The sequence below is a fragment of the Symphalangus syndactylus genome, chromosome 12 (assembly GCF_028878055.3).
Source record: "Symphalangus syndactylus isolate Jambi chromosome 12, NHGRI_mSymSyn1-v2.1_pri, whole genome shotgun sequence".
In the NCBI taxonomy this organism is placed as follows: domain Eukaryota; kingdom Metazoa; phylum Chordata; class Mammalia; order Primates; family Hylobatidae; genus Symphalangus; species Symphalangus syndactylus.
In genome coordinates, this window is record NC_072441.2 from 83,006,604 (window position 1) to 83,025,369 (window position 18,766).

At 43.2% G+C, this 18,766-nt stretch overlaps 1 protein-coding gene across 10 annotated transcripts in view; it reads right to left on the reverse strand.

Moving 5' to 3' along the window:
- ADAR (adenosine deaminase RNA specific) overlaps positions 1 to 18,766 on the reverse strand; it is a 47,192-nt gene that overhangs the window by 25,629 nt on the left and 2,797 nt on the right. For 3 of the 10 annotated variants that reach the window (XM_063624803.1, XM_063624801.1, XM_063624802.1), the window contains exon 1: positions 903 to 1,110. The exons of 6 other annotated variants lie outside the window; for them this stretch is intronic. In XM_063624803.1, coding sequence (XP_063480873.1) covers positions 903 to 917 — 15 coding nt within the window. In that variant the 5' untranslated portion in view covers positions 918 to 1,110. Of the gene's footprint in view, positions 1 to 902; positions 1,520 to 18,766 lie in introns of those variants that run through there. One more of the 10 variants, XM_063624800.1, reaches the window with a different exon arrangement.

An 18,766-nucleotide genomic window follows, 5' to 3' on the forward strand; every position in this document is an offset into this window, starting at 1 on the left:
AGAACATTTCTATTTCCCTAAAAAGTTTTTTCATACCACTCAACAATCAATTTCTTCCACAATACCCAGTCCCTGGCACCCACGGATCCACTTTCCATCCCTATAACTGTGTTTTTTTTTTTCCAGAATGTCATATAAATGGACTCATACAGTATGCAGTCTTTTGAGTCTGGCTTCTCGTGCTTAGCATAAAGCACTTGTGAGTCACCCGTGTTGTTACCTGTAACAGTATTTCCTCTTCACTACTAAGCAGTATCCCATTATGTGGATGTATTTCAGTTTATCTATTAACCTGCTGAAAGACATTGTGTTTTTCCAGTTTTTAGCTACAATTTATAAAGTGGTTAACAAGCTTTCTCCTACAGCTTAGGGCCATTTTTAACTCCCAGAAGGCCTTCAGGAGGTGGATAAGGTGCGCTGAGGATAGTGTGCCCTGCTCAAAGTCCGAACGTTGTTCAAGTGGGGCTTAAGCGGGGGTAGGGGGTTCACAAGGGGCCCTGGCAGAAAGGCAGACGAGGTGTCTGCCTTGACATGGGCTCAGGCCTTCCTACCCAGACGGGGGCGCATTTTCCCCCAAGCCCTCTTCACGCACTGCTCCATTCTGCAGAATTAATGAGCAGGATACAAATTCACAAATTCCTAAACCAGCAATGCTGCTTGGCAAGAACGAACACACACACACACAGACACACACACACAGACACACACACACACACACACTCACAAGACGCACAAATTCCTAAACCAGCAATGCTGCTTGGCAAGACCACACACACACACACACACACACACACACACACTCTAACACTCACAAGACGCACACGCTACGCACTCCACACAAAGCCTGTGAGGTTGAAAACGAGCCCAGACGGCGGCGAAGGTCCAGGGCCGGCCCGGCTTACCTGCCGCGGGTTCATGGCGCCCGCGAGGCATTGCCCGACCCGACCCGCCGGCGGCACGACCCTGGCCCGACCGCTGGGCCGCGCCAGCCCCTCGACGCCCCCACGCCCCCGCTGCTCCGCACTGGAAGTGGCCCCGGGGCGTCTGCACGGGAAACTCCGCAGGTCTGCGCGCTGGGCCCAAGATGGCTCCGGTTCAATTTCGCTTTCGTTTCCTCGGAAAGCCTTCCCCTCCGGAAAGTTTGGCCAAGAGGAGGGGCTTGAGCAAATCTTGCGCCAGCGCTCGGTTTCAGGCCGGTTACAGGTCGAACCCCTCCGTTGCATGAGAACTACGGAAGGTACTTTTTTTTTTTTTTTGAGACGGAGTCTCGCTCTTTTTGCCCAGGCTGGAGTGCAATGGCGCAATCTCGGCTCACTGCAACCTCTGCCTCCTGGGTTCAAGCGATTCTCCTGCCTCAGCCTCCGGAGTAGCTGGGATTACAGGCGCGCGCCATCACTCCTGGCTTTTTTTTTTTTTTTTTTTGTATTTTTAGTAAGAACAGGGTTTCACCACGTTAGCCAGGGTGGTCTTGAACTCCAGGCTTCAAGAGATCCGCCCACCTCGGCCTCCCAAAGTGTTGGGATTACAGGCGTCAGCCCCCGCGCCCGTCCGGTACTCTTTTTTTTTTTTTTTTTTTTTTTTTTTTTTGAGACGGAGTCTCGCTCTGTCGCCCAGGCTAGAGTGCAGTGGCGCAATCTCGGCTCACTGCAAGCTCCGCCTCCCGGGTTCACGCCATTCTCCTGCCTCAGCCTCTCCGAGTAGCTGGGACTACAGGCGCCCGCCACCGCGCCCGGCTAATTTTTTGTATTTTTAGTAGAGACGGGGTTTCACCGTGGTCTCGATCTCCTGACCTCGTGATCCGCCCGCCTCGGCCTCCCAAAGTGCTGGGATTACAAGCGTGAGCCACCGCGCCCGGCCCGTCCGGTACTCTTTAGGAAAACCGCCGTTTCAGTACTGAGCTCCTAATTCCCCGCACAGGCCCTAGGCAGGAATACACGAATAGAGCAAAAGGAAAACAAAGGCACGCAAAACCTCAGGCCAGAAACAGCATGAGGCCCGGTCCTCCCTCTCTCTGCGCCAGCGCGGTGGTGGCCGCGTCTCCAAAGTGGGGCGGTGGGGGGATGGGCGGGAGGGCAGATCTCTTCAAACGACCAAGGTCCCCACCGTGGGACCTTGTTAATGCTCCTACTATGTTACAAACTTAAGCAAGCAGATGCCAGCCAGTAAAAAGTACCAAGAGTAGCAACATTAGCAGTGAAAAATTTAGGATCTAGGTCATAAAAACTACCCCACCAGGCAATGGTTAAGTACTTTACATGTATTATCTCCCTTAATCTTCACAACAGCTCTCCAAGGTAGGTATTATTCCCACTTTGCAGGTGTAGAAACCGAGGCTTGACTAAGGCCACGCTGCTGCCAAATCCAGGTCTGAAGGCGGAAAGCTCAGTCTTCAGCGCTTCTCTACACTCATTCAAATTACACCATTACTTTCAAAAATATAACTTCAGTTATCTAGAGGGACAAAAGTCAAATTTGCTTCACGGTCAGGCTTCTCTAACTGCTCGATTTTTGTTCAAGGTATCTGGGAAACGATTATTCTAGGGTTCAACACCATCCTCACCTGTGAGAATGTTCTTTCCCTGTGTTTAATCTTAATTTTACCCCCCCCCCCCGCCCCGCTTTTGAGATTACAAGGCAGTCCCCTTTATAGCAGTATCTCCAGCTGATGCCCTTTCACAGTGTTAGTGACTCCAAATTAACATTCCCTTGCAGGCTGGGCTCTGTCTTCCTTCTGGGCCTTTGCACATTCTATTCGTTGGCCTAGCATGCACCTCTTCCACTGCTTCCCGTGAATCAACCTTTCAAATCTACAAGGGAGGCCTTCCCCACAGCAGGTAGGGGGAGGGGAGGGAGGAGCTGGTGCTGTTTGTGGTTTCTTACTCCATGCTTCTCGAGTAACTGGGCACCTACCCCTAACAGGGCACTTGCACATTGCGCTAAAAACGCCCCCATTCGATCATTTAACAAAACTTTACTAAGCACCTAATTATGTGGCAGATACTGTGTTTAGCACCCAGGATATGACACAAATAAGAGCACCATCCTTTAGCTAGTCTGGTAGGGAAGATGGATGCCTCAGTAATCACAATTATCATGTACTTCTTGTTCATATATCTGCCTCTAGAATTGTCAAGTCATCTCCTCCGGGGCAGGGGGCATGTTTTATATCCTTAGATTCGCCTTCAGACGGCTGGTTAGTTGAAAGAATAACAGACCACTCAGTAGGTATAACAATGGGCAAAAACAATCGAAAGACAACTTCACAGGAGATAAAAAATATCAAACATATGAAAAGGTTCTCAACCCCATCACATCAGAGAAATGCACAGTATAGCTACAGTGAGCTACTGTCCATTCACCAGACAGACAGCATTAGCCATCTGATTAGACCAGGTGGCAGCAAGGATGCAGAGCAGCTCCTAGTCACTACAGGAAACCAGTTTACCATTATCTAGAGAGGTAATGGTAAACCCCAAGAAGTTCATGGTTGCATTATTTGTAATATCTGTAATAGCCCCCAAACTGGAAACAACCCAAATGTCCATCAAAAGTAAAATGGATAAATGGTGGCATATGCCCATGATGGAATATGATACAGCAACAAAAATAAAAGATCTACACATGCAACAAGGTAGCTAATTATCTAAATATGATACTGAGTGGGAAAAGCCATATGTATACTATATGGTCCCACTTACAGAAAGTCCCAAGCCAGGCAAAACCGAACTATAGTATGCTCTGCATAAAAGACAAAATGAGGCTGGGCGCAGTGGCTCACGCCTGTAAGCCTAGCACTTTGGAAGGCCGAGGTGGGCGGATCACAAGGTCAGGAGATCGAGACCATCCTGGCCAACATGGTGAAACCCCGTCTCTACTAAAAATACAAAAAATTAGCTGGGCATGGTGGCATGTGCCTGTAGTCCCAGCTACTGGGGAGGCTGAGGTGGGAGAAACGCTTGAACCAGGGAGTCGGAGGTTGCAGTGAGCCAAGATCGTGGCGCTGCACTCCAGCCTGGAGACAGAGCAAGACGCCGTCTCAAAAAAAAAAAAAAAAAAAAAGACAAAATTGTGGTTAATTACTTCTAGGGAGAAAGGTGGGAGTTTTGACTGGGAAGAAATCTTTTGGGTACTGGTGATGTTCTAGCTCTTGACTTGGGTAGTGGCTACATATGTTTGCTTTCCAATGATTTAATTATACATTTATGTTTTATTCATGTTTCTGCATATATATGCTGTATTTCACAAATTTAAAAGGTAAAAACAAACAAGAACCACAAAAAACTCTTGCTGTTGCAATTCCAGTCCACTTCCCCATGTTTTTTTTCCTCCGTTTAAGTAACAGGAGTTATATCTTACCTCTGCTTTCTTGTCTTCAGGCAAGACAATCTGAAAGCCTTTACCCTTCGTCAGAAATGATCCAGAAAAGCTTTAATCACAACTACTATGAGAGGGAAGCTGCACCGCTGCTCCCCCCACCCCTTTTAACATAGGACACAGTGGCGAAGCAGTGAACTTTCCTCAACAGAAGTCAGTTTATGCCTTGAAAGAACAACAACTCCTATTGTCATTTAATCTTAGCAGCTCAAGTAACTGCAGTCTTATTCATAAACGTTTCATCTCCTCCCCTTCAGTAATTGTTTTAACTCCCCCATGGTTGTGAGGTGATGATGTAAGTCTTTTTTTTTTTTTTTAACTGTTCTATTGTAGGAACTTGACGAGTTGGATGAAAGTCTTTAAAAAAAATTAACCAAAAGTAATAGGTTTATTTCAGAAAATACAGACAAGCAAACACAATAAAAATCACCCATTGTTAATTCATCATTCATCCGTGCCTACCCTTCGAGCGTTTTCCCTGTGTGTAACTTCCCCGTGTGTAACGGCACTGCCAACACATGGGTGGTCAGTCCTCTCCCAAGGGAGGAGCTCTTCCTATAAAGAATGGCTCACCTCCCCAGGGGCCTGTGAAATGACCCCAGATGTATCTATACCACCTAGGGCTACTTATTAAAAACCACCTAAATGATTAAGAGTTACTGTCTAAAAATGAAGTACTCAGAAACTCAGTATTCTCAGAAGTCTGGCTTCCACATAGCAGTGCCAAGCTCTAGCTCTATAGGTGCATTCAGGGGGTGAGACTTACCCACCTATAGGAAAGAACATGCTATTATCAGGGCCCCTGAGTTGGTTTTGTTTTCCAATCCCTGCTATTCTTGCTTTTTAACTATAAGTAACTGTTAGTCTGACTTAGTAATTGTTAATTTGGTTTGTTGTGGATCTTCTGTTTAACCTTACTGCATGCAGGGATACATGTTTACAACAACAGTCTTCTTTAGTCTGTAATTTCCTATAACCAGACTTTACTACACATATGGGCTATATCCAATTGGAACATCTATCTCCCTGTCTACTGTAAAGCAGATGTCTGCAAACTCCTTCAGTATTTGCTCATACAGTGATACTGGGACAGAGATGTACTGCCTATGGATGTATTCTAAACAACTTGCAACATATTATCAAAGAAAGTAATAAATTAGTTTTTTTTTTTTTTTTTTTGAGAAGGAGTCTCGCTCTGTCACCCAGGCTGGAGTGCAGTGGTGCAATCTCGGCTCACTGCAAGCTCCGCCTCCTGGGTTCACACCATTCTCCTGCCTCAGCCTCCCGAGTGGCTGGGACTACAGGCGCCTGCCACCACGCCCGGCTATTTTTTTGTATTTTTATTAGAGATGGGGTTTCACTGGCCGGGCGCGGTGGCTCACGCTTGTAATCCCAGCACTTTGGGAGGCCGAGGCAGGTGGATCACGAGGTCAGGAGTTCGAGACCACGGTGAAACCCCGTCTCTACTACAAAATAGAAAAAATTAGCCAGGCGTGGTGGCGGGCGCCTGTAGTCCCACCTACTCGGAGAGGCTGAGGCAGGAGAATGGCGTGAACCCGGGAGGTGGAGCTTGCAGTGAGCCGAGATTGTGCCACTGCACTCCAGCCTGGGCGACAGAGCGAGACTCCATCTCAAAAAAAAAAAAAAAAAAGAGATGGGGTTTCACTGTGTTAGCCAGGATGGTCTTGATCTCCTGACCTCGTGATCCACCCGTCTTGACCTCCCAAAGTGCTAGGATTACAGGCGTATGCCACCGCACCCAGCCTACTCAGTTATTTTTAAGTGCCAGGGCATCATTTTAGAATAACTCTTAGGAAATGCATAGTAAGCAATTCAGAGTTGCTAGGCACAAATTTATTGCCCTCCTTTTTTGTTATCGTTGTTTCTCCTCAATTCTTTTCTTTATCATTGAGTTTTTATTCCACTAAAACAGCTCCTAACAATCAACATTAATTTTCTTTTTTTTTTTTTTCGAGACAGAGTCTCACACTTTTGCCCAGGTTGGAGTGCAGTGGTGCGATCTCAGCTCACTGCAACCTCCACCTCCCACATTCAAGTGATTCTCCTGTCTCAGCCTCCCAAGTAGCTGGGACTACAGGCGCATGCCACCATGCCTGGCTAATTTTTTGTATTTTTAGTAGAGACGGCGTTTCGCCGTGTTAGCCAGGATGGTCTCAATCTCCTGACTTCGTGATCCGCCTGCCTCAGCCTCCCAAAATGTTGGGATTACAGGTGTGAGCCACTGCGCCAGTCCCTCAACATTAATTTTCAAAATTCACAGTGGCCTCCCATAGTAAACCCACTTGCTTTGATAACCTGTAAAGCTTTTGGTAGAGAAGAGTGAGTTGCCCAACTGGCTGAGTAGTGCTCTGTGGCAGTATTTATGCTGACATATATTCTGTTGATGTTAATGACCAGAAATGGCTTTTTTTTTTTTTTTTTTTTTGAGACAGAATCTCACTCTGTTGTCCAGGCTGGAGTGCAGTGGTGTGATCTCGGCTCACTGCAACCTCCACCTCCCAGGTACAAGTGATTCTCCTGCCTCAGCCTCCCAAGTAGCTGGGACTACAGGCATGCGCCATCATGCCTGGCTAATTTTTGTATTTTTAGTAGAGGTGGGGGTCTCACTATGTTGGCCAGGCTGGTCGCGAACTCCTGACCTCAGGTGATCCACCTGCCTCGGCCTCCGAAAATGCTGGGATTACAGGCGTTAACCACTGCTCCCAGCTAAAACTGGCTTTTGAAGTTACAAGAAAGCAAGAAATGCAGCTGGGCGCGGTGGCTCATGCCTGTAATCCCAGCACTTTGGGACACTGAGGTGGGTGGATCACCTGAGGTCGGGAGTTCGAGACCCGCCTAACATAGAGAAACTCCATCTTTACTAAAAATACAAAATTAGCTGGGTGTGGTGGCACATGCCTGTAATCCCAGCTACTAGGGAGGCTGAGGCAGGAGAATCGCTTGAACCTGGGAGGCGGAGGTTGCAGTGAGCCGAGATCGCACCATTGCACTCTACCCTGGGCAACAAGAGCGAAACTCCATCTCAAAAAAATAAAAAGAAAAAAAGAAAGAAAGAAAGAAAGAAAGAAATGCCTCAGATACCCCCAGAAGAAAAAGAGGTCTCCAAAAGCTATTAAGTGCCTTTATCCACTCCAGTAAGTTATCTAGTAACAAAGAAAAAAAGTGGTATTTATCAACTATCTATATGTGCCAGGCTTAAGTATTATATAATAAAGATATAACATTTGTAATAATATTACATATGTAAAATAATACTAATAATAATAACAACAGGCCTGTGTGCAATCTTTTGCAGGTATGTATAATAAATGTACATTCAGTCTGATAACTACCCCACTGGGTGACCCTATACAACTTGTGGTTTTATACATTATATCCTGACACCCTTAAGCCGCTTCTCCGATGCCAGATTGTTCTTGGATGCAGCACCTGACTGACTTTTGGCCTGGCTCTGGCTAGCACAGAGGTTCAACTACTGGCCTACATTTGGGTTCTATTGAGTCGGGACCCAAAGGGGGAGATCTCCCATCTTCTTCTTCCCTAGGATCCAGATCCAGCCTGTGGGGGGCTGCTCTCAGTCCCAGCCTCATGCAAGAGCAATGCCCCATCTCCATGGCTTGTAGAAAGCGGGAGAGGACAATCACAGTCCTGTCCTGGGCAGGCTCAAGGCAGCCACTGCCCTGAGTTCTGCAGTGTTTCTCAGGAAAATAGGCTGATTTCACCAACAGCCAATTTACCGAAAGTCAATTTGCCAAATGGTCAATTCCTTGAATAACCAATTTACGAAACAATCAATATATTGCATTTACTTTTTTCTTAAATCTCCCTAGTCTTAACTGACCAGTTTTTATTCTGTCTTCTTAATAGAATTTAGAGGAAATGTGCTCTGCTGTCTCCCTGCTGCTGTAGAGCAGAAGATTGACGAGGAAACTGAGGAGGCAAAGGGGTAGGATGGAGGGGCTTTTGTAGAACTGACTTCCAGTGAAGTGGTTTTCTTGGAATTTGACAGAGAGCCATTTTCAAGTGATCACTGGTCTTTAAAAGTGTTTCTTTTAGTGTTGGCAAGTTCAAAAAAATTTCCATCTACACACACAGAGGAGAAGGCCATGTGAAGACAAGAGTAGAGAATGATTTGAAGATGCTAGCCTTGAAGACTAGAGCCGCAGCTGCAAGACAAGCGATACCAGCACCCACCAGAGGTTGGGAGAGGCAAAGAATGCATTCTCCCCTACAGCCTCTGGAGGGACCACAGCCCTGCCAACATGGCCCAGTGATACTGATTTCAGATTTCTGGCCTCCAGCACTGTCAGAGAATAAATTTCTGTTGTTTTAAGCCACCTAGTTTGTGGTTATTTTTTTACAGCAGACAGCCATGGGAAACTACTATGGCATCTTTGCTGGGCAGTACAAACCAGGGAGCTCCATGTCCAGGGCTGCCAGAGGCTTTGCTAGGCAAGATAGGAGTTTCTGCATTTGGGTACATCAAAGGGAAAAGGCCAAAACAGACTAGCTGTCATAGATGTACTTATGCACAGCCATGATGTCCTTTATTTATTTATTTATTTATTTATTTTTTAAGAGACAAGGTCTCTGTCACCCAGGCCAGAGTGCAGTGGTACAGTCATGTCTCACTGCAATCTCAAACTCCTGGGCTCAAGCAATCCTCCTGCCTCAGCTTCTTAAGCAGCTGGGACTACAGGCACATACCACCATGCTTGGCTAATTAAAAAAAATTTTTTTTCGTAGAAATAGGGCCACACTATGTTGCCCAGGCTGGTCACAAACTCCTGGGCTCAAGCAATCTGCCTCCCTTGGCCTCCCTGAGTGCTGGAATTACAGGCGTGAGCCACCATGCCTCACCACATTTTTTAGTTAAGCCAAACAGTACAGCCTTCTCATTACTGTCCAACAGAATTAGAGCTTTTAGGTTTATCTGATTTTATTTTTTTCTAGGAAGATACCATTAATTTATATTTTTTAAATGATGAAAATAAATCATCTGTGAAAGAAATAAATTTCCAAGGCAATAAAATAAAATGCAGACAAACCTTTAGTAAGATTGTGTTTTGTGATTACAACCTCCAAACTGGTTTCCCCGCATGTACTTTGGCCTCTTTTCTATCCAGTCTTCTCGACACAGCTTGTGTCATCTCTGAAAACCAAAATCTGATCATGTCATGCATGGAATTCAAGAAAATTCTAAACTAGCAATTAAGGGGGGAGGGGGAACACAGGGAGATGGGATCCAAGAGGGGACAAGGGAGGCTTCAGCAATACAGATAAGGTTCTCATTCAGGGGAAGGCGTTAGGTTCACGTGCATTCGTTTCATTGTTGTATTTCAGTGATACATATATGCTGCAGGAATCTTTTATGCACATCAAATATTTACGTTATTAACAAAAAAATACTTTGATGGCTTCCTAATGCTCAAGATAAAGGCAAACATCTTTACACGATGGCTCCAAAGCCTTACATGACCTAGCCCTGCCATCCTTCTCCCTTCTGTTGGACCATGCCCTATCTCTCTGTCCCCCAGCCTCCCTGAGCCTTCTTTCCCTCCCTCTAGATTGCCATGCTCCCTCCTGCCACATACTTGCCCCTCTCTCTGGATTATTTCTCCTCCTTTTCACGATACTACGATTTGCCCTTCAGATCTCAGGGTAGTCAACACTTCTAGAGGAAGAGCTTGAGCTCTAACACCTACCCCCTCCCATCACATGCTTTCAAGACCCCCTCGTCTCTTTTGGAGCATATTTACACTTGTAATTTTACATTTCTTCATGTGGTTTTTTGGTAAATATCTCTCTCTCTTACTACAAGTTCCAAGAAGCTAGGGCTATACTAGTGTTTTGCTTTCAGCGTGCTCAAAAATATTTACTGAAAAACTCAACACGCACATTTCCCTCAAGAGACAGTCCATAGCTTTCAGACTCCCAGATAGATCTGTGTACCCAGAACGAAGGTTAAGAGTCACTGCTCTAAAGACTTTGTTCTTTCCACTGTTGTACTTCAACTCTGGCTTATGTCTTCCTGACCTGGCCCACTGCCCTCTCCAGCACTTCTGTCTGGAGTTCTAGTGGACAATGGGTATCTCAGAAGAGGGCTGAACTTCCCAATATGGAGTACAGTAAAAAGTTAAAAACTACAAAGTGATGAATCCCAACATGGCTGCCTAGCCAGTGGACTGGACTTCTACCAAAACAATGACTGGGGCACTATTATCCTGACTCACAGACATAGAGAGATAACTTATCAAAAACCCCTGCAACCGTCCTGTCCTGCTTGTTGCTTAGACAATGCATAGTCCAGGTAACACTGGCCAATAAGTAGCATTTGGAGACTTTGATTTCCTAATATGGGATGGAGACGGTGAGCTTTAAAAACCTACCTCATCCCTCATTGCCACCCTCACGGCTTAGATCTCAGAGCCTAACTTTTGCACTCAGCTGGTTCTCTGCTGGGCAGTCAACTTCTGCTTAGCATATCAATCTTTGATGCCAGAGTCTAGATTCTTACTTTAGCAAAGAAAGTTCAAAGAAGGCAGGAATTGTGGGCAGAGGTGGGATTCTGCATGAAAGTGACCCTGATGATCACCTTTCCCTCCTAAGCTGATTAAACCAACACAAAACCTCTTCCAAACAGGAAGATGTGCGAGGATACTTTAATAATAAAGACTATCTGTCATAAATTAACAGCCAATATCATATGTTGAATGGAACGGTTAGACACTACCACTCAAATGAGAAACAAAAAGGAGGGCTACCATTACCATTGTTATTTTCCTAATTCTAAGATGCACTGCTTTTTACATCCTAACATCTCTGATACTGGAATATGAATTACAGTGTAAGTATACATTTAATATAGTGCCCCCCAAATCTGTTATTAAATCAATAGCAAGTCCTTATGCTTAGTGGCCTTAAAATAAAACAAATATGGTATTTAGCACATGTTAAATATATATATTTAATATCTTTTCTACATATGGAAATTCTTACATATTCTACATTATGAAACAAAAATAAGAGATAAACTATTAAAAAGAAAAATAGATTATTTGCAGATGATATCATCATAACCCTAGTTGATCCAAGAGGATCAACTGAAAAACTCTTAGAACCAATACCAGTCAAGGAATATGGTTGAATATAAGAGAAACATATAAAACACAATAGCTTCTTTATATGCATATGTATATATGTATAAAGTAAGTATATATTCTTTATATAGTAATATATACATTACTATAGTAATATATAAGTATATATTCTTCATATAGTAAGTATATATTCTTTATATACTTTAATGTTTTATTTGCTATTAAGAATATGGCATTCTTAATAGCAAATAAAACATTAAATTAAAAAAAAGAAGTATCTAGGAATAACCCTAAGAAATGTGAAGAGCTTACATGTGGAAAATTACAAAACTCTGCTGAGGAATATATGTCTTAAAAAGGACATACCAGTCTCAAATGTGATGGCAGAATACTTTATGAATGCTAATTAATATCAAATTAAATAACGATTTACTGCAAATACTATGAGGTTGGGGCAGTAAGGAGTGGATACCTGACAAAATGATTACTCTAAAGTTCAGATGCAATTAATAGATCATTGGATGGGAATAAATAAAGTTCAAGTACAAGAACAAACAAAAGTTTTTTAAAAAGAAGACAGCTACGCTAATTAAACCAAGGCAGCACTGGTATAAAGCAAGGGTAGAGCTTCAGACTAACAGAAAAGAACCACCTCCCTCCAAACAGAGCCTAGTATGTGCAGAAATCCAATGCATGATGAGGAACCAAAAACAGCAGTGAGAAAAAGGTTATTCAACAGATGGAGCTGGGCCAACTGGATGGCTATTTGGAAAAAAAAAAAAAGTCTAGACTCTAGCCTTATATTAATAAGCCAAAACAAATTGCAAATATATTGAAAGACTAAGTGTAAAAAAATTAAATAAAAACACCAAGAAGCAGGCCGGCCGTGGTGGCTTATGCCTGTAATCTCAGCACTTTGGGAGGCTGAGGCAGGTGGATCACCTGAGGTCAGGAGTTTGAGACCAGCCTGGCCAACATGGCGAAACCCCGTCTCTACTAAAAATACAAACATTAGCCAGGCGTGGTGGCGGGTACTTGTAATCCTAGCTACTAGGGGGGCAGAGGCAGGAGGATCGCTTGAACCTGGGAAGCAGAGGTTGCAGTGAGCTGAGATTGTGCCACTGCACTCCAGCCTGGGCGACAGAGTGAGACTCCATCTCAAAAAAAAAAAAAAAGAGGCAGATAGTGCTAGCAGCCTACGCTAGAACTATGCCACCCTTTCTGAGAGTGCCCTGATTCTGTCCACTTTCCTAAGAAGGCCAGGTTCCCTCCCCAGCCCCAGAGGAAGGATGTTAATTAATCTAATTTAATCCAGTATTGAGGATTCTACTTTTTGTCAGTGATACATGTTATACATTTGTGGCCAGCAAACCACAAAAACAATCTGTCTGGGGCTGTCTGAGAGAAGGGCTCCTCGCTGGGAATAAGTGATGTCCAGAGGATGGTAAGGCAGCAGGCTGGAACAATGCTGGGTTGCTGAATCAACCATCATGGGAACTGTTCTATCTGTACGAACCAGCACAGCACTGCCTGAAAGACCAAAATACTCCTGATGATGTCTGAGAGGTGGGCTAACCTGTGATTTTATTGACTTTTTAATAGCTTTCTATAATTTTTAAGTTCTTTTTAATAATAAAGCATGTATCACCCTCAAAATAAGAAGAGGAAAGTTAATAAGAACAACAACAACAACAACAACAAAAACTACTTACTGCATGAACCTTGCCCTTATGAAGTTCACAGTCTAGTAATGGCAACAGACATGTAAATAACTGACTAGAACATGTGATGAAACCACAATGGGACACCACTTCACAGCTACAGAATGGCTAAAATAAAAAAGACTCACAATACCTAATGTTGGTGAGGATATGGAGCAAACTAGCATTTTTGTATACTGTGGGAACATAAAATGGTACAACTATTCCAGAAAACTGTAAGGCAGTTTCTTCTAAGGCTAGACCCGGCATTTATACTCCTGGGTACTTACCCAAGAAAAACGGCCACAAAAAGACTTGTACAAGAATGTCCATAGAACCAGGGGCTGCAGGATGGGGGAAAAGAGGAGTTGTTAATGAATATAGAGTTTTAGATCTGCAAGATGAAAAAGTTCTGGAGATTTGTTGCACAACAATGTGACTATACCTAACACTACTGAACTATACACTTAAAAATGGTTTAAGGGCCGGTCGCGGTGGCTCATGCCTGTAATCCCAGCACTCTGGGAGGCCGAGGCGGGTGGACCACAAGGTCAGGAGTTCAAGACCAGGCTGGCCAAGGTGGTGAAACTCCATCTCTACTAAAAATACAAACATTAGCTGGGTGTGGTGGTGGGTGCCTGTAATCCCAGCTACTTGGGAGGCTAAGGCAGAGAACTGCTTGAACTTGGGAGGTGGAGGTTGCAGTGAGCCGAGATCGTGCCACTGCACTCCAGCCTGGGTAACAGAGCAAGGCTCCATCTCAAAAAAAAAAAAAAAAATGGTTTAAGATGGTAAATTTTATGTTGTGTATTTTACTACAATAAAAAACAGGAAGAAAATCGTTCATGGAGCTTTATTCTTCTTAATAGCCCCAAACTGGAATAACCCAAATGTCAATCAACTAATGAATAAATAACTTGATGCATATTCACACAATGGCTACTGACACATGCAACATGGTTGATCCTCACTGAAAGAAGCCACAAACAAAAGCACATACTGACACGAAATTTTAGAAGAGGCAAAACTAATCTAATCTATAGTGATAGATATCAGACATCAACAGTGTTGGACTTTGGGGGTAGTGCTGACTAGAAAGGGCCACAGGGGAGCTTTCTGAGGTAATGAAAATGTTTTATTTCTTGATCTGGATAGTTAAATGGATATATTTTTGTTAAAATACATTGAAAGGTACACATAAAGTCTGTGCACAGAGATACACATAGTTATGCTCCCGTGAAAAAAATCTTAGGGAAATAGTGAGGAAGAACTGGAAGAGGCTGAATTCGTCATCTTGGCTACATGCTGAAAAGCTGTTGCCAAGCACGAGTGCCTGTTTAAACCAGACAGCCACACATAAATATCTTTTCATGCAGCAATTTGTGGAAACGCTAAGAACACTAAAATTATGATTATCTATACATGTGAATCTTAGTTTTGTCAAGCAAGCTGTTTGCTATTCTGATAAATTATTTAAAAAGAAAAAATATAAGTACAGTAATATAAACATCCTTAAAACAAAACATAGACCTTTAATTAAAACTGATTTTATTTAAAATATTACACGATTTTCATCAAATATCTTATTAAAATCTGAAATAAAACTGAATGCTAGCTTTTTAAAAGTCATATGTAAAAATGCAAACCATAAAAAAACTAGAATACAGAATAAGGAAGAAAACCTTTTTATGCTTACAAGCAAAAGAAATCAAAAAGGATAAAATTTGTCTACAAAAGAATGAAAAATAGATTTGTATTTTTAATGATAAAGCCAAAATTAGATGGCAAACAATAAACTAAAAAGAATTAACTGCAAATAAAATTGTTTGCTTTTTACCATGAGGACAAACTCATGTTTTTTAGAATATTTGTATATTTTAAAAATCACTTAAACACAGTAAGTGAATAGACAAAACATTAACCAAAAATTTAAAAAGTAGAAATAAAAATGGCTAAGTACAGGTAAAAAGGGCTCAAACTTAATTATAATAAAAATGCAAATTAAAATGAGATGCTATTTCAAATTTAGCTAAGATTTTCCTTTTTTAGTAAAATACTCAGTTCTGGAGAGGAGGGTAGGGTGAGGGAGAGGCACAGTAAGTACTCAGGCATTGCTGATGGCAGTGGAAACTGGTATTCACTTCTTAGGAAGCAAATCAGGACTAAGTACTACAACAGAGTACTGCAGCTAGGCTGAAACTGCTGCTTGGATATTTGGAGCAAGAGCGGGGTTAAATAATAACCCTGTCATTTCAAGTCTCTATTTGTAGATGTACTTTTTTTGTTGTTGTCAAAAGAAAGAAAGGGGTATTTTTTTTCCTTTCTTCATGTGTTGAGGGGTGGGTATGGCGTGGCTAGGATTCCCGCAGATAAGGCATAACATGCAACCAGGAAGATGGATGTGCTCTGCAGGGGCCTGAGGATGTGGGTTTAGGCCCTCCCTGGGAGAGGGCTGAAGACAGACGCTTGAGCAGCCCATGTCCTGAAGAGCAGAGTGGGCTCTGAGCCACTGGTTCCCCACCTGGCTCTGCCACATACCCTGCGGCAGAGCATGGCTGTGTTTGGGTGAAGACCAAACAAAGGTGATGAGATGCAGTATGTTATATTTACTAGCTATAGCTGTAAAAACCCGACGAAAGGGCAGGGACAAGACCTGTATCAGGCTGGTAGATAGCTCTACTTCTGGAGGGTGAGATGGACTAGATGCAGAGTAGTCTTATTTCTGTTCTTGAGTGTTTTGGTACTTAAAAAGAAAAAGGTTTTAAAGTTGACAACCCTTGGTCCCCAAATTCTAGTCCAAGAGCGAGTTGCTCTTTATAAAGGACTAAGAACAGTGCCTGTCACCTTGTAAGTGCTTAAATAAATGTTTTAAAAATAAATACTCCAAGGAAAGGGCCTCAAAATATGGAGAAGGCCTTAATATATAACCCATCAACGTTCAGAAAAGTTTGAGAGGAGTGAAACATCACACAGGGTAGAATTTCCAGATGGAGGCTCCTTGGGCCTGACCTCTGCAGGTTCAAACACATATGGGAAGAGGTGTGCTGCCTTCCTGGGATGCCATGGTACTCAAGTGTCAGATCTTTACAGCGAGAAGTGTATCTATCATGCAGACTGGAATGTTCATCAACATAATGCCAGTGTTTTCTTCCTGTGGGAAGATTTCCATTCATTCATTTAATAAACATTTACTGAACATATGCTATATGCCCGTATGAGGCACTGTCCTAGGCCTCAAGGTAGTTTTGTTTTGCTTTGATAACAAAGAAAATTTCTTTCCACATTGTTCTCATGAAGCTAATGAGAGACAGTCAATGAGGAGAGACAGGCAATAAATAAACAAATAAATATACAATGTCAGTTATGAGTGCTATGAAAACAAATAATGCTAGCTAAGGATAGGAGATAAGGAATACAAAGCAAAGGGCACTCTGTCCTCAAGGGGCTCTCCGTCTAGTGGAGACATGACCAATAAACAGACAATTATCAAACAGAAATAACATCTACAAGAGGGTTGTGCTCAGGTGTTTATGGGAGCAGAGAGAAGGGATGCCTAGCTCCTGAAGGAAGGTGTCAAGGAAGGCTTCTGGGAGAAGCATGACCTGAATCTATAAGGATCAGCTAGATGAAGGAATGGGGAAGGGCAATCCAAACAGCAGATGCAAAGGTACAGAAAGGATGGAGGGCACATAATGGATGCCACAGTGGGAGTCAAAGTTTGATGGACAAACACAACCCACTGGATTCATTCCAGTTGGAAGGCTCTAGAAGGACCCCAAAGATGTGAGATAAGAGCACACATGTAAGCACATGTGTGTGCATACACACACCCCTGCAGTAGTCATGTGCTGTTTCTGCCTGCCTAGGACCTCTGAACTTCCCCATCCCATAAGGTTATGGCGGGGCAGTTTACTTCCTCATCCCAAGAGTGAGCCTATGATGTAGACCTCTCCAATTGTGGTCTCCCTATTTCCTTGTCAGCAATGGTTAGTTTACAATGCTAAAAGACAGCCATCAGGTCATAGGCTTGGGGTTGCTGACAGGGAGCTTTTTCAGTATGCATAGAGAAAGCAGCAAGAAGGCCGGGCGCGGTAGCTCATGCCTGTAATCCCAGCACTTTGGGAGGCTGAGGCGGGCGGATCACCTGAGGTCAGGAGTTCAAGACCAGCCTGGCCAACATAGTGAAACCCCATTTCTACTAAAAATACAAAAATTAGCCGGGGGTAGTGATGGGCGCCTATAATCCTAGCTACCCGGGAGGCTGAGGCAGGAGAATCACTTGAACCTGGGAGGCGGAGGTTGCTGCGAGCCGAGATCGTGCCACTGCACTCCAGCCTGGGCGACAGAGCAAGACAAGCAAGACTCCATCTCAAAAAAAAAAGAAAGCAGCAAGAGAGAATGAAGTCAATAAGGAAAACAGAGCCGAAAAAGGAAGGGCCAAAAAAGCCCTCATGACATCATTTTAGCCCCAGGATCCAGCCATCCCTGAAGCTTGCCTTCGGACTTTCTAGTTAAATAATCAAAGGGAGGAAAAAAACTTTTTTTGCTTAAGTTAATTTACAATGGGTTTGTGCCACTTGCAAGTAGATTAATATACAGTCCTTTTGGAGAAGAGCTTCATTCTGTGTGCATGTGGCAAGGGGTGGTACAGAAGGAAAGGGAGGCTGATGTCAGAGGGTCTCACCTATTAAGTCTGATAAAGATGGTGAAATAGGTAGCTTCAAGGTAACCAGAGGGTATAGAAGCAGCAACTAGACCTCCTTGGGTGGAGGAACTGAGGGGGGTGTAAGTCACAGTCTATATGGATGGGTTATATAAATTTTGTACGTTCCGAATAGTTCACTATACAACCACAAGTCATCTTTAAACATCTTTAAGACACAGAATAGCTCATCAAAAATACCAGGAATATCATCTGTTTAAAACTAGTGTACTATTCCTACAATGAATGCACATCAATCACACGTCTTTCCCAAATATTTAATTTTGAGACAAACTTAGTATTTTGAACTCTTTATCCCTGATGTCAAACAATCATCCAGTGTTCTCCAGAAAACTCAAGCAGTTGTACCCATTAAGGTCCAAGTCTACCAGATGTTATATAGCAAAACAAATTGCTCTATCTCAAGAGATTACTACAGAAGCCCAAAAGCTCAGATTCTGTTGTTCACATATTTGAGAACTCTAATCAGTTGGTCACAGATAATACTACCAATCTTGGTCTGAAACAGGGCTTCAAATCTTTAAATCCATGAATCAGAAAAATGCTCATATTACAGTGTGTTATAGTATAAAAATAGCTGGCTTAAGGAGCCTGTGTGTAATAAGCACTGGGCCTCCTTCTGGCAGAAATAACAATGCCTCAGGATTTCTTTTTTCCACAAGCATTTTCCGAAAACCTACTTTGTGCCCATCATCCCAGCACTGTGTGCCCATGAGCCTGTCCTTTTTCTCTGGGTGAAAAGGCCAAACCTTGGTTCGTATCTGGACAATGCTGAGTAAAAAATGTAAAATAAAAGATAATGTATCATTGGACAATTTGAGATGTTATTCTTGCAGCCAGTGCTGGCC